Source organism: Electrophorus electricus, chromosome 6, assembly GCF_013358815.1.
Source record: "Electrophorus electricus isolate fEleEle1 chromosome 6, fEleEle1.pri, whole genome shotgun sequence".
In the NCBI taxonomy this organism is placed as follows: Eukaryota; Metazoa; Chordata; class Actinopteri; order Gymnotiformes; family Gymnotidae; genus Electrophorus; species Electrophorus electricus.
The window spans coordinates 34,344-57,500 of record NC_049540.1 but is presented as its reverse complement, the minus strand read 5'-3'; the positions used below and the strand labels follow the sequence as shown (position 1 = coordinate 57,500).

General features: G+C 42.6%; 1 protein-coding gene across 3 annotated transcripts in view; it reads left to right on the top strand.

The window, feature by feature from the left end:
• The window catches only part of mark4a (MAP/microtubule affinity-regulating kinase 4a), a 27,753-nt gene extending 4,732 nt beyond the window's left edge, over positions 1-23,021 (top strand). The window contains exons 2-18 of one of the 3 annotated variants that reach the window (XM_035527420.1): positions 364-561; positions 1,226-1,279; positions 6,655-6,703; positions 7,219-7,284; positions 7,400-7,470; positions 9,484-9,540; positions 9,788-10,024; positions 10,995-11,114; positions 11,446-11,545; positions 12,169-12,278; positions 12,968-13,151; positions 14,462-14,673; positions 15,043-15,146; positions 15,969-16,253; positions 19,451-19,533; positions 22,060-22,107; positions 22,422-23,021. In XM_035527420.1, the coding sequence (XP_035383313.1) occupies positions 364-561; positions 1,226-1,279; positions 6,655-6,703; positions 7,219-7,284; positions 7,400-7,470; positions 9,484-9,540; positions 9,788-10,024; positions 10,995-11,114; positions 11,446-11,545; positions 12,169-12,278; positions 12,968-13,151; positions 14,462-14,673; positions 15,043-15,146; positions 15,969-16,253; positions 19,451-19,533; positions 22,060-22,107; positions 22,422-22,801 (2,358 nt within the window). In that variant the 3' untranslated portion in view covers positions 22,802-23,021. The remainder of the gene's footprint in view (positions 1-363; positions 562-1,225; positions 1,280-6,654; positions 6,704-7,218; positions 7,285-7,399; positions 7,471-9,483; positions 9,541-9,787; positions 10,025-10,994; positions 11,115-11,445; positions 11,546-12,168; positions 12,279-12,967; positions 13,152-14,461; positions 14,674-15,042; positions 15,147-15,968; positions 16,254-19,450; positions 19,534-22,059; positions 22,108-22,421) is intronic. The other 2 variants (XM_035527419.1, XM_035527418.1) reach the window with 2 other exon arrangements.
• Positions 23,022-23,157: the final 136 nt, after the last annotated feature.

The window sequence follows — 23,157 nt, the reverse complement described above, 5'->3', positions numbered from 1 at the left end:
ATTTATATGTGTGCATGTATTTCTAAATTTTGTGTGGACTATGTTTAAATATTTGCTAGTTTTATTCATTACAAAACTAAGGAAAACTTTGGAAATGTTTGGGCTGATCTACTGAATTTGACAGGTGAAAAATAATGTAAAAATGTAAATGTCTAACCATTGCTTTACACCAAAGTTTACCATTTAAGCCTACGGTTTCTGAAGAGACTGGAGAAGTTAACTAATTTGAGTTTCTCTGGGCTGTTGAATATCGACTCTTTCAGTTGTAGTTTTGATTCTTAGTCTGGATGTGATGGTCCCCATTCTAATCGTAATTTTTCTTCTGGTTCTGATTTTGTTTGTAATTGTGGTTCCCCCGGACAGCATGCGTCACTGGCAGCGAGTCGTTCAGAGAAGGGCACCAGCGTGTCAAGCCGTTCTCTTGGTGCACGCTGCCGCAACTCAATGGCCTCCTGCTCGGATGAGCAACCGCATATTGGCAACTACCGGCTCCTCAAGACCATCGGCAAGGGCAACTTCGCCAAAGTGAAACTGGCCCGCCATGTCTTAACTGGCCGAGAGGTGGGTTCACAGCTTTGTCTCCATGCACATTCCTTAAGCCCACCTCCTCTAACCTCATTTACAACATTTAGCTGATGCTTTTATCCAAAGTGACTTAAAAACAGGGCTGAATACAGCTTAAACACCTAAGGGTTAAGGGCCTTGTTCAGGGGCCTAATAGTGGCAAGTGGGGGCTTGAACTAGCAACCTTCTGATTACAAGTCAAATATATTAACCACTTAGCTACCACCACCACCACAATTGCCAACCTCATCTCCCCTGACAGTTTAGAGAGAGAAAGACTGAGACAGGGCAGCAGGCAAGAAACATTCATTGAGATGTAGTTAATGTGTTTAAATGAGAAATTTACAAGGCCAAACTACACTGGTCTAATTTAAAAGAAGCATATTTAATCATACAAATGTTCCCTGTGGCCATTTCACCCATATTGTATAAATTAAATGTAAATTTTAGGAAGATGCCACATTTATATTGAGTATATTGGCAGTGGGATAATGCTTAGCCAATTATCCATGATCAGCTTTTAATACTTTTAACCTGATGTACTAATCCCTGAATCCAATTTAGAACCAGATGTACTAACCCCCAATCCCACTTCTAACCTGACTCCACTTTAGAAAACTAATCATTGTCACCCTTCTTCCTTTTTTCATGCATATTTCAGGTTGCAATAAAGATCATCGACAAAACTCAGCTGAACCCAACCAGCCTGCAAAAGGTAACTGACCACTGTTCTTCTGTATCAACATAACTGACCTCTGTTTTTCTTTTTCAACATAACTGACCTGTTCTTCTGCATCACCATAACTGACCACTGCTCTTCTGCTTCACCATAACTGACCGCTGTTCTTCTGTTTCACCATAACTGACCACTGTTCTTCTGTATCAACATAACTGACCGCTGTTCTTCTGCATCAACATAATTGACCTCTGTTCTCCTGTCTCACCATAACTGACTTCTGTTCTTCTGCATCACCATAACTGACCACTATTCTTCTGTATCACCATAACTGACCACTGTTCTTTTGTTTCACCATAACTAACCACTGTTCTTCTGTAGCACCATAACTAACCTCTGTTATTCTGTGTCAGCATAAGTAACTGCAATTCTGTTGTGTCCCCAAGAACCTTTTCAGAATAAATTCACAGTATTCAGTGTAACCCACTCTCTGGTCCTCTCTGTGAGCATTGTTGTAGTAACCCACTCTCTGTTCCACTCTGCAAGTATTGCTGTAGTACTTTTTATATAACATTTGTTTGAATAGGTATCTTTCTGCAAAATGTAGCTACAACCATGAGCTCTAATGGGTCTAAACATATATTAATCAGACTAAGGCTTATAAGTACTGGCCTAAGATCAGTTTTGCTTCTTATACACTAATGGGTACAGTAATGTAATACAGTAATGTAAAGACTGTAATGGCTCAGGCAGCTATATTTAACACAACTCTACATGATTGTGTCTTTAATGAATGTGGTAGTTATTAGCTCTTATCTGTTTCTCAGTAGATTATCTGTGGACTGCATTATCCCCTATTATGTTAGATATGCATATGTATAATATAATGCCATTCTGTAGCACACTGGTCTGTCTTACTGACCTGGGCTCAGCTCCACACTAGCACACACCCAATGCTTATAGCTAATGCAGCCATATTGTGTCCACATGTGTTTTGATTCAGTCACTGGGCATGTTCTTACTAACCATTTGTGTGTAAATATTTAATTGAATTAGTAAAGATTTGTATAGAACAACAGAGATTATTGAAAGCGTGTTGTAGAATTTGTGCCATCAAATGTAAGGTTTTATGATGTAAAATTAATTAACTGCCTGGTTATCCCTCCTTAGTTTAGGACAGAGAGAGATGAGGAGAGAGAGAGTGGGGGGCAAGAGAGAGAGGAGGGGACTATGAGAGAGAGAGAGGTAGAGAGAGGTACAGAAAGAGACATACAGAGAAAGAAAAGTAGAAGAAAGTAGGCTGTGTACTTGCTGGGATGCCCAGTGATGACGTGGCTCTGGACTGAGCTACTGTGTAAGCAGGGAACCGTGTCTTGGTTTGTTTCGCAGCTGCACTACGTCTGCACTAAAGGTGCTGAGGGCTTTCATTGTTTGATAGCCACAGAGGTAATGTTTGCTTCGGCCTGAATTGTGCTGTAGGAACACACTGGCTGCAGACACTAAATATATCCATTTGTGTGCCAATTTGACACGCTTCTCAGTTTTGGTCATGTACGCCCCTGCTAGCTTTTCCAGTGTGAGGGCTGACCATCTAAAAAGAGAGCATGTTGCATTGCTGTGGAAACCATGCACTGTTTTCTGATACTATATTGACATCTGGAGTAGAATCTTCCCAAAGACTCACTGATTTCTGAATTTCAGCTAAATGTTTACATTTACTACACACTGATGTGGCTGTTTCACCTGTTACGAACTGGTCTCCAGCCATTTTGTAACAAACAAAAGAGGGAAGCAATGAATTGTGCCTGTAGACTATTTTCACATTAACATGGTCTGTGAACTAGAAAAAAAAGCTCATGTAATATGCTTGGCAATCCTCATCAAACACCCTGTCAGCATTAGGATATACAAATAGACCTGTAATCACAAAAGCAAAGAAGAACAAAGAGAGCTACCACCCAATAGACCCAAGCACCTGTTCACTGTTGTGGTAGCTCTGTGGTTAAGGTACTTGAGTTGTAGTTGAAAGATCGCTAGTTCAAGCCCCACAAGTGCCAGGTTGCCACTCTTGGGCCCTTAACCCTCAATTGCTCCAGTTGTACTCAGTCATAATTGTAAGTCACTTTGGATATAAAAAAAAAAGTGTCACGTAAATGTGTCCCATCAAACACCTGTTGTATCCCAATAGACCCGAATACCTTCATTAACACATCCTGTACAGTTATTGGTTTTTAATTGGAGTACAGACGGCACAATGCATTCCAAGTTCAGTGTTGACTATTGATGTTACAGTCTGGATTTTTCACTATATGATAATCTAGTCTAAATATAACATAGTATGTTGGTATTAATTGACAGTTTAAAAACACACAAGCTGATGGTGAAAATGAACAAAATTTACTTTTTACATGAGCGTCACTGTACAACTATTGTATAAAAATACTGTTTGGCCAGAGCAGTTTTGTTCAGTTATGACAGTCATGACCAGAGGTTTCCTTAAACACACGTAATAGCTTATGACTGTAATTTGACTTTGTTGTGCATATTAGTCTGTTAACGGTGAATGTGTGTTTATGTGTAAATGGTGGTTTAATGTGTATGGGTATGTATTTGTGTATGGGTGGGTGGGGGTGTGTGTGGGGGAGGGTGTACGCATGGTGACCTAAATGTGTGTTGTATGTCTGTGTGTGCTCACATGGTGTGCTAACCATGTGTATATGTGTTTGTGCATGTATGTGTGTGTATTGTTACAACCCTGTCTAGGCTGGGAGGCCGTAGTGTTACAGCAGTGTTACAGCAGTAGAAATGAGTGATGGAATGATTAACCAAACAAAGTTTACAGCAAAGATCAAGTGTATTTACAAGTTTTGGTGTTCAAAGATAAGGAACTGGTGCAATTGCATCAGGAGTGACCAAGGCCAACACAACAAACAAAAACCACACTAGAAACAAAAAGATGACTGACTAAGCTAACAAAAAGAAACAGACAATGACCACACTGACTACACTGTTAGAAACAAAGATAAAGACCACACGCAAACATAATGGCAGCCACTCCCTACAGGATAATATATATACACAAGGTACAAGAAACATATTATCCAGCAATGAAACAAACAAGAGGCAAAACAAACCATAAATCAAGGGGCAAATCCAAAGTCATACACACAAAATCTAGCAAACTCAATCTCAAAATGCAGCAGCAAGTCAAAACCAGCAACACCAAACTCTTCTCCAGCGGGCCCTCGGCTGAACCTTTTGTCTCTTCCTCTTCCTTTTATATTGTCCTCTACTCACCGGAAAACCTGGTGTGGTCAGAATGGGGGATACCGGAGAGGCAGAGGACCTGGAACACAGAAGGCAGACACACAGGCAGACATAACAGTATTATTATTATTATTAGTTGCATTTATATAGCGCCTTTTTCAAACTTGAGGTTGCTTTAAAAATGACACTTTTTCTTTTACACACTCACACACCTGATGAGAAGCGGCAGCCAATTTGCACACAGCGTCCTTATGATCAGAAACCACAGCCTCCTGGGGGACTGCACTGGGTGCAGGGAAAGGGGAGGAGGTGAAAACCAGGACAGAGCACCAACCATCACTGGACAGACACACATACACAGAGCTCCAGCCATCACTGGACATACACACACACAGAGCACCGACCATCACTGGACATACACACACACACACACACACACACACACACACACACACAGAGCACCAGCCATCACTGGACATACATGCACACATTATATATATACACACAGGGGACAGTGCTCCATGTTTTTGGACTGTGGGAGGAAACCCGCACAGACATACGGAGAACATGGAAACTCCACCCACATAGGGACTCGAACCCAAGACCCTAGTGCTGAGTGGCAAAAATGCTAACCACCAAGCCACCAGTGGGGGTGTGGGTGTGGGTGTGTGTGTGCGCTTATTGTGGGATAACCCTGTGTGAGTGTTGAAGGGTCGACAGCTGCTGTCCTCCACAGGCATGAAGTCCCTCACAGTGACTCAAACTGAGCCATGCAGAACACAAACACACACACCACACACATACATACACACACTCACACACACTACACATACAACAGACATACATACACCCCTATACACACAACCCACACACTTCCGAGTCTTATGTGCACACATGCACATGCGTTCACACACCACACAGATACACACAAACACAGAAATGAATACCACACACACATATACACACACACACACACACACACACACACACACATATATACTCGCACACAAACACCCACACACACTGCAGGAGCACCTGCAGCAGAATGCTGTGTTTAATCACATGATGTATGATGTAGTTTTTGTATCCTCTGATATTGATAATTATCAATAAATGAATTGATATACAATAGTTGAATATATTATAAAATAGCTGAACATAAATAAGAATGTAATAATCTTTGATGTTCTCAGTAGTTTTAGTACTGAAATAACTAGGTAGCTTTCCTTCCTATTATTATGCTTAAAGTTAAATGACTGACCTACTTTCTCATTCCTGTTTAGGTCATAAAAGGCACACATCACCACCTAGTGTACTGTTAGTTAGCCTCTGCTGCTAAGATTGGATTGACCCTTAAATGCTCATTATTAACACTGAAAGGTTTGATTAGTGAAATCATCATTTTAATCATCCAGGGTTAGTACAACTTACACAGTTATTTGGTACATATTACCACATTGATGCTAACTCTAAAATCAAGATGGTCTACAGTGTTTTGGTTTGTCTGCTGTGATCCAGTGACACTGACATGTTCGCATTCCTGTCATGGCCATCACATTAAAGGCAGGGTCTCTACTTCAGAGCACCTCACTCCTCTAAAGAATTACTTTATTAACAGGACCAGGTGTAATAAACTGTGCATGGTGGTAGATCTCCAGGAGTGGGGTTGGAGCTAAACTCTGTAGGGTGGTAGAGCTGCAGGAACAGGGTTTCAGCTAAACTCTGTTGGGGAGCTTATCTCCAAGAGTGGGGTTGAAGGGAAACTCTTTTGGGTGGTAGATCTGCAGGAGTGGGGTTGGGGCTAAATTCTGCAGGGTGTTGGATCTCCAGGAGCAGAGTTGGAGCTAAACTCTGTGGGGTGGTAGATCTCCAAGAATTGGGTTGGAGCTAAACTCTGTAGGCTGGTAGATCTTCAGGAGTGGGGTTGGATCTAAACTCTGTAGGGTGGTAGATCTCTAGGAGCACGGTTGGACCTAAATTCTGTAGGGTGGTAGATCTTCAGGCCCATGGTTGGAGATAAACCCTGCATCTCCTAAACCATAAGCCTGTAGTTGGAAATTAATAATCTGCATTTTTGCATATGTATATCTGTGCATGAGTGCATGTATGTGTTTGTATTTTTACTCTGTCGCTTTACCTCTCTGCAGCTATTTCGAGAGGTGCGCATCATGAAGACTCTTCGTCACCCCAACATAGGTACATACACACACAGACACGCACAGATACACACACATAGACAATAGCAGATGTGCACACACATCAACACGAACACTTATGTGTGCTCGCAGACACATGCCAACACAAGCACACACACACACACAAATACATGAACATATCCACACACAAACTAGTCAGTACACTTTGTGATTGGTACACACTCAAGCACAAGTTAATTCATTCTTTTATGCTCGCACACAAACACACACACACACACACACACACACACACTCAAGCGCAAGCTCATTTAATCTTTCTATCTCTTTCCTTTTTACACACAGGCATAAGTATTCAATTACAAGGTCTCTCAGTCTCTCACATATATGCACACACGTGTGTACAAAGGAACTAGTGCTGATGCCACTCTACTATGAAGCACTTAGTCATCATTTTAACTTTCATGCTTATGAATATGTGTGATGTGGTCTGGTGTTTGTATTAATATAAAACATGTTTGACTTGTGTGGTAAATAAAGTTGTTTTGTATTCCTCAGTGCAGCTGTTTGAGGTGATAGAGACAGAGAAGACCCTGTACCTGGTCATGGAGTACGCGAGTGGAGGTGCGGCTTTACCTCTGTTTTACTGCACCTTTGTACCCATTAACACTATGAAGCCCGAACCTGTTGATGGTATGGTAGCTAGTTATCGTTTGTATTAAAATAAAGGTGTTTTCAGGTGAGGTGTTTGACTACCTGGTGTCTCATGGAAGGATGAAGGAGATTGAAGCAAGGGCCAAATTCAGACAGGTGAGAATGCAGTTTAATATCCCAGAATTCTTGTGTGGAGGATGTCTTCTCTCACCTTTGGCACACCTCACTTTGTAACTATTGATGAACATAAGTACTCTACTCTTAAGGTCCAGTCCTCTTAAGGTCCAATCCTCTTAAGGATCGGTCCTCACTTAAAGTCCAGTCCTCTTGTCCTTTAGTCTTCTCGTCCTCTGGTCCCCCTTCATCAGACATTCTCCCCATTGGTCACATCATGGTCTTAATTTCAGTTGTTAGGCAGATGACACAGATTAAAATCAGCACTTCCTCCACCTTAGCTCTGCATCCACATCAGTACCACAATATCTGAATTCTGCTTTGAAATTAATGACATCATGTTTAATTCTCATCTAGGGTTCCCAGCTTTGTTTTTTTTCCATTCTGGTCTTTCTTTCAAGCTCCATTTAACAATGTTTTTCCTCATCTCATTAACATTGCCCAACTTTGAGCCCTTCTGTATCTGAGAGAAGCCATTATATGTCATAAGTCTTTAGCTTGGTCATACGTAGTTTCTTTTTTTTGTTCAATATTGTAAAGCTGCTCTGAGTGTGAGTGTGTTTGATTGTGAATGGGTTTGAGTGTGAGTGCATTTGAGTGTGAGTGTGAGTGCATTTGAATGTGAATGTGAATGTGTTTGAGTGTGTTTGAGTGTGTGTTTGAGTGTGAGTGCATTTGAGTGTGATTGCGTTTGAGCGTGAGTGCGTTTGATTGTGAGTGCGTTTGAGTGTGAGTGCATTTGAGTGTGAGCTGCGTATTTATCCGCCTTCTACTCACACACAGTTCAGACTCTGTACTCTTATGGACCTGTAATGTTCGAAATGTTTTGGTTCAAAGGAACTCACAAAACTCAAATGAACAGAGCAAAAAAAAAAACCTACTGATAAGACTCAGTGTTTCCTTCCAAATGTGGCAGTAATGTTTGCAGGAAGTCTTAGTAGTTCTGTCTACAGCGTTACTGAACCGCTCATGGGTTCCTCTAACACACCCGCACTAACTTCTGAAGACTCAATCAGGCTGTTGTCACCTTGCATTAACATGCATTTTTGGTTATTGGATCATGTTTGGATTTTATTTGGCTATATTAAAAGCCAGCTGTAAAAAAAAAAAAACAAGACACATTGTGAACAGATTACGATCAGATCAGTCAAACCAGATTTGGAGGTTGTCACAGATCTTGACCAATTAGTACATGTTTAAACAGAATATGTTTTCAATAGCAATGTATAATTAGGTAGATGGAAATATATCTGCTGGTGCTTTTTTTTTTAAATGATCATACTTTCTTACCAATTAAATTTAATGTCAGGCATCATATGTGAAGGAAGGTGTTCTGTATCACTGTAACCCAACAGAATTCTTTCCCACCAGTCCTGACTTCTCTCTTGAGTCCTCTTGACAGTGACGTTATGGTCAGCGTTAGGGGTTAGATTTAACCCTAACCCTAACCCTGAATAAAACCCTATCCTTAACACCGAGGATAACTCTAACCATAACCCTGAGGATAACACTAACACTAAGGCCAACCCAAACCCCTAACCCTAAAGGTAGTGGCCCCGAATACTGCAGAAAGCAGCTGGGAGACAGATCCTTCTCCTCTGCCAGCAGAGACAATTCACTACTTGCTTTAAACGGGTTCATCCAATATTTGACATCTTATAATGGAATGGTAGTAGAGAAGCTATGTTTACAGTAGGAAGTGAAACAGATAATATCAGTTGGTTCTCATCTGGTTACACTGGGGATGAATTTTAGTGAGAAATGTAAATGAAATCCAGTGTAACTACAGATTGTATACACATCTGACTGCAAGGTGTAAACAGTCCCAAAGATTAACTCCCTCCTTAGAGTAGGGAACACTGAGCTCAGGTATCAGGACTTAGTCCGATGACCACTGTGATTCTGCATGACTAAAGAACATGATATTTGTATTAACAAAGCATCCTCATTATATATTTTAAATAAGAATTCCTTGCTGTATGTGTTTGTCTGCAGATTGTCTCTGCTGTGCATTACTGTCACCAGAAGAACATAGTTCACCGGGACCTGAAGGTAAGATGGGTACCTCCGTTACTTTTAGACATTTAAATCTTACAGCTGCTTTAGACACACCAAAAATCCTCAGTACTACTCTCAGGCACACCTTAGAAAAATCCATAGTTCTCTTTCCTTTTACTGTTATTTTTCTATTTCATTTGAATTAACTTTAATCACAGTTATAATCTCACTGTTCCCTCCATTCTTTCTGGTCTATGTTCTTTTTTTCTTGCTCTTGTTCTCGTGCCTGTCCTCCCCACAGGCAGAGAACCTCCTGCTGGATGCAGACTCCAACATTAAGATCGCTGACTTTGGCTTCAGTAACGAGTTCACTCTGGGCACCAAGCTGGACACATTCTGCGGCAGTCCGCCCTACGCCGCGCCCGAGCTCTTTCAGGGCAAGAAGTATGACGGGCCCGAGGTAGACGTCTGGAGCCTGGGGGTCATCCTCTACACGTTGGTCAGTGGCTCTCTGCCCTTCGACGGACAGAACCTGAAGGTGGAGTGCCCTTTTTCTTCACACACCCCCTACACGCCCCTCACACACCCCCAGGCACCCCTCACACATCCCCTACATGCCCCTCACACCCCCCCCTACATGCCCCTCACACACCCCCTACACGCCCCTCACACACCCCCAGGCACCCCTCACACACCCCCTACACGCCCCTCACACACCCCCTACACGCCCCTCACACACCCCCTACACGCCCCTCACACATCCCCTACACACCCCTCACACACCCCCTACACGCCCTTCACACACCCCCTACACGCCCCTCACACACCCCTACACGCCCCTCACACACCCCCTACACGCCCCTCACACATCCCCTACACGCCCCTCACACACCCCTACACGCCCCTCACACACCCCCTACACGCCCCTCACACACCCCCAGGCTCCCCTCTCAACACATGCACACAAACACACATGCCCACACATGGTAACTCACTTTATCTCTCTACCTCTCTCTATTTTTCAGATTTGTTATGTGAGGTGATTGCCTTGCAAATATGGAACATTACTGAATACCACGAAGTCTCTTCACTTTTTGATTTGTGTTTAATAGCAGTATTTACAAAGTACATGTTATATTTTACTAACCCTGTACTTCTTTTCAGGTTAATGTTCATGATAATTGAAAATTTGGGGTAATCATAAGTAACTATACTTAAAAAGAGTGCTTTCATCTAAACCTAACTCTGTACTACACAATTACATTGCATGTGCAGACATAAATACTGACTGTAAATACTTCCACATTGAAATGGCCTTTATAACATTTTAGTGTTTCCCTGCTCTCTTCTCCAGCAGTATTCACTTTTCTACTTTCCTCTTCTCATTTGAGTTTCATACCTGTTACTGTATAACCACCAGATCTAAGTGCACACACCCAGTGCTCAGGGGTGTGTGTGTGTGTGTGTGTGTGTGCGTGCGTGTGCGTGTGTGTGTGTGTGGGTTTTAGGAGCTACGTGAGCGTGTGTTGAGGGGGAAGTATCGAGTTCCCTTCTACATGTCCACAGACTGTGAGGGGATTCTGCGCAGGTTTCTGGTGCTTAACCCCACCAAACGCTGTACACTGGAGGTACACACACACACACACACACACACACACACACACACACACACACACACACACACACACACACACACACACACACACACACACACACACACACACACACACACACACAGCCCTGTAACCCACACAGCCCTGTTCTCTAAGTCTTTGGGCTGTGGGGCAGTGGTAGCTCAGTGGTTAAGGTACTTGCCTTTTAGTTGGAAGGTTACTGGTTCAAGTCCTGCCACTCTTGGGCCCCTGAGCAAGACCCTTAACTTGCACAAGTTGTACTTAGTAATAAAAGTGTTAGCTGAATGGAGTAAATGATGTGGTAGCCCTCTCTGTCCCTCCATAGCAAGTGATGAAGGACAAGTGGATGAATACAGCCTATGAGGGCGATGAGCTCAAGCCTCATGTGGAGCCTGTTCAGGACTACAGTGATGCCAGCCGCATTGGTGAGCTCACAGACAACTGGTGTCACCCCTTCATGTGTTTAATTGAGTTTGTGGTCATTGATTGAACATGGTTTGGTCTCACAAGTAACTTTACAGGTATATTGATGAATTGTAATTAACTGTTGCCAAGGAGTTTAACAGTTATTAATATGAAAAGTGAAAAAAACTGGAGAAAGAAAATAAGGATTATCATTTAAATATATACATTTTCTTTTTTTCCCTTTTTATTTTATATATATATATATATATATATATATATATATATATATATATATATATATATGATTGGTTTAAGATACAGGTTGATTGTTTTCTCTAAGAGTATAGCATACTGTGCTAAAAATATACTTTTACCATATTCAGCAGTTTCTAAACACACTTTTGTGTAAATATTTGGTGTGTGAGCAGAGAAAGTGCTGCTCTCTTTCTGTTTCTCCTGAGCTGCACTGGCTATGTCTGATCTTCTCTGGGCTTCCAGTGTTTCTGACGCTCTTTTCTGTCTCCCGGTTATGGGCACTATGTCTGTACACTGTTAAGGAGTGTCTTATTTTGGGTTTTGGGAAGATGTAGGGAATTGTACTATGAAGGTGATGTTTCTGTCTGTTTTCTCTCTCTCTCCCCAGAGGTGATGGTTGGGATGGGGTTCACTCCAGAGGAGATTAAGGATTCTTTACTCAATCAGAAATACAATGAAGTCACAGCAACTTACCTTCTGTTGGGTCTGAAGACAGAGGTTATACACACACACATACATACACACACACACACACACACACACACACACACACACATAAAACACAAACATTAGAGTCTGGAGGTGTAAATTACGTGTCCATTTAGTGGGACCCACAACACTTCACAGTTTAGTGGGGGTTTTTTTTCCTGAAACATAGCATTTTATTCAGATTATGACATAGTTATCAAACCCTCCATAGAACACATGACCCCACCAAACACTGCACGGAGGACTTATGTTTAGCTTTCTTCATGCCGGTAACTTTAGCCATTAGTTCTCACTGGTTTAACAGTTTATGAGTCAGCCAGGTTTCCTGCACACATGTGATCGTGCATGTTCTTTTAATTATGGGCATGTTAGTAGACTACTACAAGATAAGATGTTCGCTTTGCAAGTAATTACCATAGAAATATTCTTCAATTGTTTTTAGTTTAAGACTAAGAAATTTTGTAAACTGTTATTCAAACTACAGTTGTTAGAACAAACAATAAAGGCTAATGGTATGCTAATAATATGCTAATGATTGTGGTTATAAAAGCCATTAAGTAATGAAAACATCTGAACATCTTGGCTTCTGCCATAGAAAGCAGCAAGAACTGATAGTGGTTACAGAATACAAAGAACAGTACTCACTACCATCACCTATTAACTATGCCCTAAACGCCACCCTGTTGTCATGGTTACAGGATGGCGCAGAGTCACGTGTGAGTGGCAGTATGACGTTGCCAAGGATGCGTCCGAGCCCTATTACCAATGGAACGAACAAACACTCTGCTGCTGCGTCAGCTTCATCCACATCCTCTTCCTCACATAGCAAGACGCAGCGCAGTGCCTCCACCTACCATCGCCAGCGACGGCACAGTGACTTCTGTGAGAGATTCTGCCTCTACTGCACACTAATACCACACAATAATACTACACACTAATACCACACAATAATACTACACACTAATACCACACACTAATACTACACATTAATACCACACAGTAATACTATACACTAATACCGCACATAAACACTACACACTAATACCGCACTCTAATACCGAATATTAACACTACACACTAATACTCTGCACTAATACAGCATACTAACACTACACACTAATACTACACAGTGACCTACCTCACTACACTAAGAGTGTGGTAAATATACCACACCCTTACTTAGACTCACCTACTTCCATATTAAACATACTATACATTTTTTAGTATGACTGAGCGAGCAGCATGTTCATACTCCAAAATCACTATAATCTAGAGAACCCAAATGTTGTACTAAATTCACTGAAAGCTGGTGTGATGTACATGCCACTTGTCGTACTATTTCATGCACATTAAACACCCTGGAAAAAAAGAGGTGGGTGAAACATAAAAAAACACATAGCAGATGCACTTATTTCAGCTCTGTGAGTGTGAATCACCAGGAAAACACTCAGTCAGTATGTGTTCAACCATTGAAAGCTTTCTTTATTTAGTAAAGCATGTTTCGGCCTAGGAAGTGTACAACGCATTTCATTTTAAAGTTGGTTTCAAATTAAAAGCAGGTATAGACTGCAAAGTAGAGGCGAGATATTGTCTTCTCCTCTGCACTATAGTTTCAGAAGCAGTACATAACCATTTCCCCTTATAGTTCATGTGCCTAGATGAGGTATCCCAAGTTTCCCTGGATCTACTTCCCAGTGTTCAAGGTCTGGGGGTCTCTCTGCAGATGTGTGGATTTAGGGTGGTCTCTCTGCAGGTGTGTGGGTTTAGGGAGGTCTCTCTGCAGGTGTGTGGGTTTAGCGAGGTCTCTCTGCAGGTGTGTGAGTTTAGGGAGGTCTCTCTACAGGTGTGTGGGTTTAGGGAGGTCTCTCTGCAGGTTTGTGGGTTTATGGACGTCTCTCTGCAGGTGTGTGGGTTTATGAAGGTCTCTCTGCAGAACCCTAACCCTAACCCTAACTCCCTAGCTATAACCATCACTTGCTAGCCCTAACCCTCACTCCCCGGATGCTTCATGCACATATAAAGAAAATAGGAAATTAATTAAATTGGATTCATTACATGAATAGAAATATGTATTCATGGGAATATGTGTGTTTGCATGCACTTGTGTGCACATGTGTATGTGTGTTTGCATGTATATATGTGCACATGTGTGTGTAATTGCGTGTGTGTGTGTTCGTGTGTGTTCCATGCAGGTGGGCCAAGCTTGCCCGTTATGCACCCTAAGCGCAGCCCCACAGGCGGGGCAGAGCGGGAGCTGCGTGAGAGCCGCATGCCGCCTCGAAAAGCCAGCTGCAGCGTGATGGGCAGTCGCAGCCTCCCGCCGCCCAGCCCCATGGTCAGCAGCGCCAACAACCCCAACAAGGCCGAGATCCCAGACAGGCGCAAGGACATGACAGCTACAACCGTAAGGGGACACTTATATAGGACATGGCAGTTATAACCGTAAGGGGGCACTTATACAGGACATGACAGTTACAGCTGTAAGGGGGACAGTTGAGAGATAGACAGAAGGAAAGTAGGAATCAAAAGCTAGCAGGCGTGAGAGAAAGACCATTTTGGGGCAACAACCTTTAGAAGAAGAGAATAAGATCATAGAGTGTGTATATCAGAATACTGTGCTTTAATATATTGAGATGGTTTATAGTATATGCTTCTGTACATAACTGTGTATTTCTCACTTATGTGTGTTGCTGACTGGTGTGTGTGTGTGTGTGTGTGTGTGTGTGTGTGTGTGTGTGTGTGTGTGTGTGTGTGTGTGTGTGTGTGTGTGTAGAATAATATCCCTGGCAGTGCAATGACACGCAGGAACACATATGTCTGTACCGATCGGCCCAGCACAGACAGACATTCTCTACTGCAGAATGGCAAGGAGAACAGGTGAGACACACACACACACACACACACACACACACACACACGCACATAAACATACGCACACAAGGTATAATGTGTGTGGGGAAGAATCATACTTGGCATCTTCAATCTATTGTTTCTTAGCATAGTACCCCCTCTAGTGGCAACTGTCAGATTGCATTCTGTCAGATAGCATTCTGAACTTTTTAGATACAGCAGCATGTAAATCTAATCTATGCAATTCAAAATGACTGACCCAAAGTCACACACAGGGTTCCTTCTCATTCACTGCTGACCTACCTGACAGAACTGACATTAATTCAAGGTCTAGATTTGGTTTAGGGAGGTCTCTCTGCAGGTGTGTGGGTTCAGGGAGGTCTCTCTGCAGGGGTGTGGGTTTAGGGAGGTCTCTCTGCAGGGGTGTGGGTTTAGGGAGGTCTCTCTGCAGGTGTGTGGGTTTAGGGAGGTCTCTCTGCACGTGTGTGAGTTTACACACCTGTAGAGCAGTCAGTCTAATCCCACACACCTACCCTAGCCCTTGGGCTGGTTCTAGGTCATTCTGGTTATTTCAGCACCAGGAAATGCCAGAATCACTTCTGTTCTTTTGCGCTTTAGCTAAACTGAATTAAATTACATTCCGACTTTCCAAACTAAACCAGATTTGATCCAGATTAGCCAACTGAAGTATTGACAAGTATTGACAAATTAACTGCAGTTTTAACTGAATATTAGCACTGAGCTGTGAATGAACTTATTTACTCATGATTAACATTTATATATTAATATATTTATGACTTAACAAATTTATTTATTTATGTAAATTCCACCCCCTCAATTTTTCCGCAGCTCACTCTCTCACCGCCTACCACCGGCCTCACCTTCTGCTCTCAGTATAGCTGGAGGAGGTGCTTCCTCCTCATCTTCCTCTGGTGAGCGATGCCGTCTGACGCGTGGATCCACCGTGCGAAGCACCTTCCATGGAGGTCAGCTCCGGGAGAGAATGCCTGCTGGCTACGGGCCGCCGCCCACATCACCCACCCTGGGCAATGACACAGCCACCCTGCCCCCTCATGCACGCACCAGAGCCACATCCAACCTGTTCAGCAAAATCACCTCCAAACTCACCCGCAGGTAAGGCACAAACAGAAACACACACGCACAAGCACACACACACATGCACAAACACGCACACACACAAATGTACACATACACACAAACACACAAACACACACCCTTTCACTATCTCCAGAGGTATATTAAACTTCAAAACTAAATAGATAAACCTCAAGAAAACCTTTTCAGCATTCAAGGGAATTTAAAAAGGTTTTGATTTTGATTTTTGATTTTAGAGTGTTTATTAAATGCTTGGTTTAAATGCAACAAAAATTATTTTCCTGGACCAGCATTCATGACTATGGGCATTAAAACAGTTTGACGTAATCTGTGTATTGTTAAGAACAAGATTAGGGTTAGGGTTAAGGTTAGTGCTAGGAATAGGTTTAGGGTTAGGGTTAAGGTTAGTGCTAGGGATAAGGTTAGGGTTAGTGCTAGGGATAGAGTTAGGCTTAAGGCTAGTGCTAGGAATAGGGTTAGGGTTAGGGATAGAGTTAGGGTTAGGGTTAAAGTTAGTGCTAGGAATAGGGTTAGGGTTAGGGATAGGGTTAGGGTTAGGGTTAAGGTTAGTGCTAGGAATAGGGTTAGGGTTAAAGTTAGTGCTAGGAATAGGGTTAGGGTTAGGGATAGGGTTAGGGTTAGGGTTAAGGTTAGTGCTAGGAATAGGGTTAGGGTTAAAGTTAGTGCTAGGAATAGGGTTAGGGTTAGGGTTAAGGTTAGTGGTAGGAATAGGGTTAGGGTTAGGGATAGAGTTAGGGTTAGGGTTAAAGTTAGTGCTAGGAATAGGGTTAGGGTTAAAGTTAGTGCTAGGAATAGGGTTAGGGTTAGGGATAGGGTTAGGGTTAAAGTTAGTGCTAGGAATAGGGTTAGGGTTAAAGTTAGTGCTAGGAATAGGGTTAGGGTTAGGGATAGGGTTAGGGTTAGGGTTAAGGTTAGTGCTAGGAATAGGGATAGGGTTAGGGTTACTTGCCAGGAAATGTAACTGGAAATTATTTACTCATTAGCTTGATAGTAGCTGTCTGTAGTCATTTATTTAATTTATTAATTATAGCAGCTGCTCCCAGAGTTACAGGATGAACTTCTGTGAATTTGACATTTTACTGATGAAAACTTTCCACATAAATAAATTCCATGTTTATGCGAACCAGATTATAGGTGTAGATGATGACAGAACACTTGGAGTGAGTTACATAGCTCTTAACATATAATTTTGTGAGGACCAGCCTTGGAGCAGGAAGGTTACTCCAGGTCATCAGATTTACAGGTACCCTGTATAACCTTCTAAAAGTCCTTACAACACTGAGCTGTTTTGAGGGTTTGAGTGGTATTTTAAGGTTGCACAGCTTAAGAGTATTCTTATTGGTACAATACTCATACAACCCTAACACAGTATATGCTATTGTATTTATTAGCATTTATAATATTTATTAACCCCCCTTCCATTCAACCACCTCCCAGTAAGTATAAATCTGCACTTTACACAACACATATTTTTAACTTTCTTTTAAAATATATTTTTTATATTATACCCTAGCCCAGCCTATTATACCATAACCATAACCATATTATACCTTAACCCCAACCATATTATACCCTAACCCAGTCTATTATACCCTAACCAAGCCTATTATACCCTAACCCAGTCTATTATATCCTAATCCTGTACCAGGCATTCAGTGATCCTAATGCTTCAGGAGTGATAAGAGGAAGGACACAGACATTATTACAGACATTATTACAGATATTATTATAGTCTGCTCCCCACATGCTCCGACCAAGGCACTGGGAATCCTGGAATTACTGTTTACAGATGGACTGGGAGTTGAGTTAGAGCAAAAACATGGACTACCCAAAAAAAGGGTCTGAGAAACACTGGTGTGAATAAGACTTCACTGTATCAAAAAAATATTAACACATATGCTGACATTTATCCTTATTTATTATCTGCCTATTTTGTACTTTTTGCTTGGCAAATTGTAGTTAAATAAGCATAAATTATAATAGGCTGGGTAAGGGTTAGGGTAAAGGTTAGGGTTAGGGTTAATGTATGGGAGCTGAGCTAGAGCAAACAATCTATCCTGAGGGCGCTTAGTTGTTACTTTATTCTACAACAGGAAGGCTATCATTAACATACCTTTTCAAGGTATTAGGTAAATGTTAACACAGCTAAATGTAAAATGGGATACACCTCTCTTCTGTCCTTTGTATTAGTTTTTAAGAAGTACTTAACACAGACAGGCTATTGTAATCTCTCTGAAGATGGGAAGCAACTGTTATAATCTCATTAGCATCATGCTAACTGGTTCTCTAACTGTAACCCTCTAACCCTAACTCTGTAAACCTCTAACCCTAACCCTCTAACCCTAACTCTAACCCTCTAATCCTAACCCTCTAACCCTAACTCTGTAACCCTCTAACCCTAACACTCTAACCCTAACCCACTAATCCTAACCCTCGAACCCTAACACTCTAACCCTAACCCTCTAATTCTAACCCTAACTCTCTAACCCTCTAACCCTCTAACCCTAACTCTCTAACCCTCTAACCCTAATTCTCTAACCTTCTAATCCTAACTCTCTAACCCGCTACCCTCTAACCCTAACTCTCTAACCCTCTAACCCTAACCCTCTAACCCTCTAACCCTAATCCTAACCCTGTAACCCTAACCCTCTAACCCTAACTCTCTAACCCTCTAACCCTATAACCCACTAAGACAAACTCTCTAACCCTCTAATCCTAACCCTCTAACCCTAACTCTCTAACCCTCCAACCCTAACCCTCTAATCGTAACCCTCTAAACCTATCTCTCTAACCTTAACCCTCTATACCCTAACTCTCTAATACTAACCCTCTAACCCTAACACTCTAATCCCAACCCTCTAACCCTAACTCTCTCACAGTCTTGTAGTTCAGAGGGAAAGGCTGCAGTAGCTTGTTATCTCCCAGGATAATACAGTTGTTTTTTATGTGTGTATTTGTGAGAGAGAGAGAGAGTTAATTCTGTACATACAGTGGAATAACTGCCTTGTTGCTCTATAGTGCTTTGCTGCTGCCTCTCAAACCCCCATTGCTTCCTTCATCTTCCTCTCTCCTACTTTCTATCTCTCCCCCCCTCTCTCCCTCTGTTTCCTTCTCTTTCTCTGTCTGCTTCACTGGCTCTCTCTCTCTCTCTCTCTCTCTCTCTCTTTCTCTCTCTCTCTCTCTCTCTCTCTCAGGGTCAATCTCGACCCCTCTAAGAGGCAGGGTTCTAATAAGTCAGTATCGGGTGCCACTCTTCCACAGGGATCCAAAACAGTTAGTAAGTTCCCCAGTCTGCCTGTCTCACCGCATGCCTATCTGCCTGGCTCACTGCATGTCTATCTGCCTGTCTCAGTGCATGCCTATCTGTCCTGCCTGCCTGCCTTATTTTCTAATCTTCTCATTGTTGCTCTGTTTCACTCTTGCTCAGTCTCTCTGTCTCCCTCCAGTCAGGCTGTGTGTGTGTGCGTCCATGTTTATGTACATGCATACCTGTGCCTGCCTCTTGGTTTGCATATATGCATGTGTGTGAGTACATGCACGTGTACCAAGGTTTTATTGTATCATTCTGTCATGAATATGTTGCTATGACACTACTGTGCCAGAGTTATAGTGAACCCTAATGACTCCCACTAGAGTTATAGTGAACCCTAATGACACACACTAAAGTTATAGTGAACCCTATTAAGACCCACTAGATTTATAGTGAACCCTAAAGACACCCACAAGAGTTATGGTAAACCCTAATGACACCCACTAGAGTTATAGTGAACCCTAATGACACACACTAAAGTTATAGTGAACCCTAATAAGACCCACTAGATTTATAGTGAACCCTAAAGACACCCACAAGAGTTATAGTAAACCCTAATGACACCCACTAGAGTTATAGTGCACCCTAATGAGACCCACTAACAATAACCCAATAAGAATTCACATTCTCTGAAACTAGAGTATCCATGAGACAGTGAGTACAAAGCTAATAATTGTTATCTATGAGCACATAAGCCTACCTGTTAGCTGTGAACACATAGTGATAACCCTACCAGTTAAAAACATGTGCACCTGGTAAAAAGGTTTTAAATAAATAAATAAACGCAAAAGTGCATGTGAATGTGTTGGGTTTTTTTTTGCAAACAAGCATGTGTGTGTGTGTGTGTGAGAGAGAGAGAGAGAGAGAGAGAGAGAGAGAGAGAGAGAGTTGCATGGGCTTTTTTCAAGTTCCTTCACAATCAACATGGAACATAATCAGCAGGCTTCTCATTCAGCACAATGTTTTCAGTCTTCTCATTCAGCACAGTGTTCTCAGTGTTCCAATTTAGCACAGTGTTCACATTCAGCAGTGTTCTCAGTGTTCTCATTCAGCATGGTGTTCTCAATGTTCTCATTCAGCAGTGTTCACATTCAGCAGTGTTCACATTCAGCAGTGTTTACAGTGTTTATATTCAGCACAGTGTTCTCATTCAGCACAGTGTTCACAGTGTTCTCATTCAGCACAGTGTTCTCATTCAGCAGTGTTCACAGTGTTTTCATTCAGCACAGTGTTCTCATTTAGTGCAGTGTTCAAATTCAGCACAGTGTTCACATTCAGCTCAGTGTTCACAGTGTTCACATTCAGCAAAGTGTTCTCATTCAGTACAGTGTTCTCATTCAGCACAATGTTCACATTCAACACAGTGCTCTCAGTGTTCACATTCAACACAGTGCTCTCAGTGTTCACATTCAGCACCGTGTTCTCATTCAGCAGTGTTCAGATTAAGCACAGTGTTTTCAGAATTATCATTCAGCGCAGTGTTCACAGTGTTCTCATTCAGCACAGTGTTCACATTCAGCAGTGTTTACAGTATTCATATTCAGCAGTGATTTCATTCAGCACAGTGTTTAGTGTTCATATTCAGCACAGTGTTCTCATTCAGCTCAGTGTTCTCATTTAGTGCGGTGTTCAAATTCAGCACAGTGTTCACATTCAGTTCAGTGTTTTCAGTGTTCTCATTCAGGACAGTGTTCACATTTGGCACAGTGTTCTCATTCAGCACATTGTTCTCATTCAGTACCGTGTTCTCATTCAGCACAGTGTTCACATTCAGCACAGTGTTGTCATTCAGCACAGTGTTCACAGTGCTCTCATTCAGCACAGTGTTCTCATTCAGCACAATGTTCTCATTCAGCACAGTGTTCACATTTATCACAGTGTTCTCATCCAGCACAATGTTCACATTCAGTATTAACAGTGTTTTTATTGTTCTTATTTGTGTGTGTGTGTGTGTGTAGTTGGTGTGTGGTGTTGGGTGTGTATGTGTGTGGCGGTGGATGCGTATGTAGGGGGTGGGTGTGTATGTGTGTGAGTAGGTTGGTGTGTGGGTGTAGGTTTGTGTGTAAGTTGGTATGTGGTGATGGATGTGTATGTGTGTGGGGGTGGGGGTGTAAGTGTATGTGGGGGGTGGGTGTGTATGTGTGTGTGTAGGTTGGTGTGTGGGTGTGGGTTTGTGTGTAGGTTGATGTGGTGATGGGTGTGTATGTGTGTGGGGGGTGGGTGTGTAAGTGTATGTGGGAGGGTGGGTGTGTATGTGTGCATGTAGATTGGTGTGTATGTGTGTGGGGGTGGGTGTGTATGTGTGTGTGTAGATTGGTGTGTGGTGATGGGTGTGTATATGTGTGGGGGGTGGTTGTATATGTGGGGTGATGGATGTGTATGTGTATGTGGGGGGGGTGTATGTGTGTGTGGTGGGTGTGCGGGGTGTGTTTTGTGTTGGCCCTCCACTTGGGAAGAGTTCAGTAAGTTGAAATACATCTGTTTGTTTGTCAGGGTCACAGATGAACCTGAGAGAGTCAGCCGACCTTCGCTCTCAGGGTAAGCGTCTGATGCTGAACCTCAAAGATGATCGAGATTAGATTTTATTAACCACCGCATAGTTGCAGTAATCATAGTGCAAGCTGTGAACTCTCTGTACAGTTGGTGAACAAAGCTAAAACTCTAACATACCAACCTAACATAAATAACACTGTTTCTCTCCCTCTGCGTCACTGTGTTTCACTCCCTCTGTGTCACTCTGTTTCACTCTGTCACTGTTTCCCTCTCCCTTTGTGTCACTGTTTCACTCTGTGTCACTGTGTTTCACTCCCTATGTTACTGTGTTTTACTCTCCCTTTGTGTCACTGTAATTCACTGTGTCACTGTGTTTCTCTCTGTGTGTTACTGTGTCAGTGGCCATCTACTTGGGGATCAGAAAGAGGCCGAGCCCTGGCTCGGGGGAGGGGGGCGGGATGTGAGTCTCCATAGGCCCCACCCCCCACATGCTCCCACTGAGGTGGTACTGGCTGTGTGCAGTGCAGTGAGTGGGTGTGGCTGCCAGGTACCACGCACTGGCCCCTTCCTGCTTTGCTGCAGCCATGAAGCGGTGGGGTCAAAGGTCACGTCCCAGATGGAGGTGTGTCAACTGAACATCGACACATCCAAAGTAAACAGTGTATGCTATACGCACCTATGGGGGGTGCCACTTATATTCAGACACATCGCCTCTCAGATCTCCAAAGAGGTGGGATTGTGAGCGGTTGATGGAGGGTCCTACACTTGGACACACCCCATCTTTTCTCTGTTGTCATGCCGAACTGACTTGGCCTGTTCCACCTCTAATTGCATAGAGTGAAAATCCTTCTCTCTCCCCAGTGGGTGCAAAACCTCACCTGTTATACACGCATACGCAGACATACAGACATACACACACAGACGCACTCAGACGCACACACACATACAAACACATATACACAGACATACACACATGCGTGCGCACACACAGACACACACACACACACACACACACACACACACACAGCCCTATAAGCAACCTCATCCACGGGACCTGGATTGATTCCAGTGGAGTATTTTTATTCTTTTATTGATGTC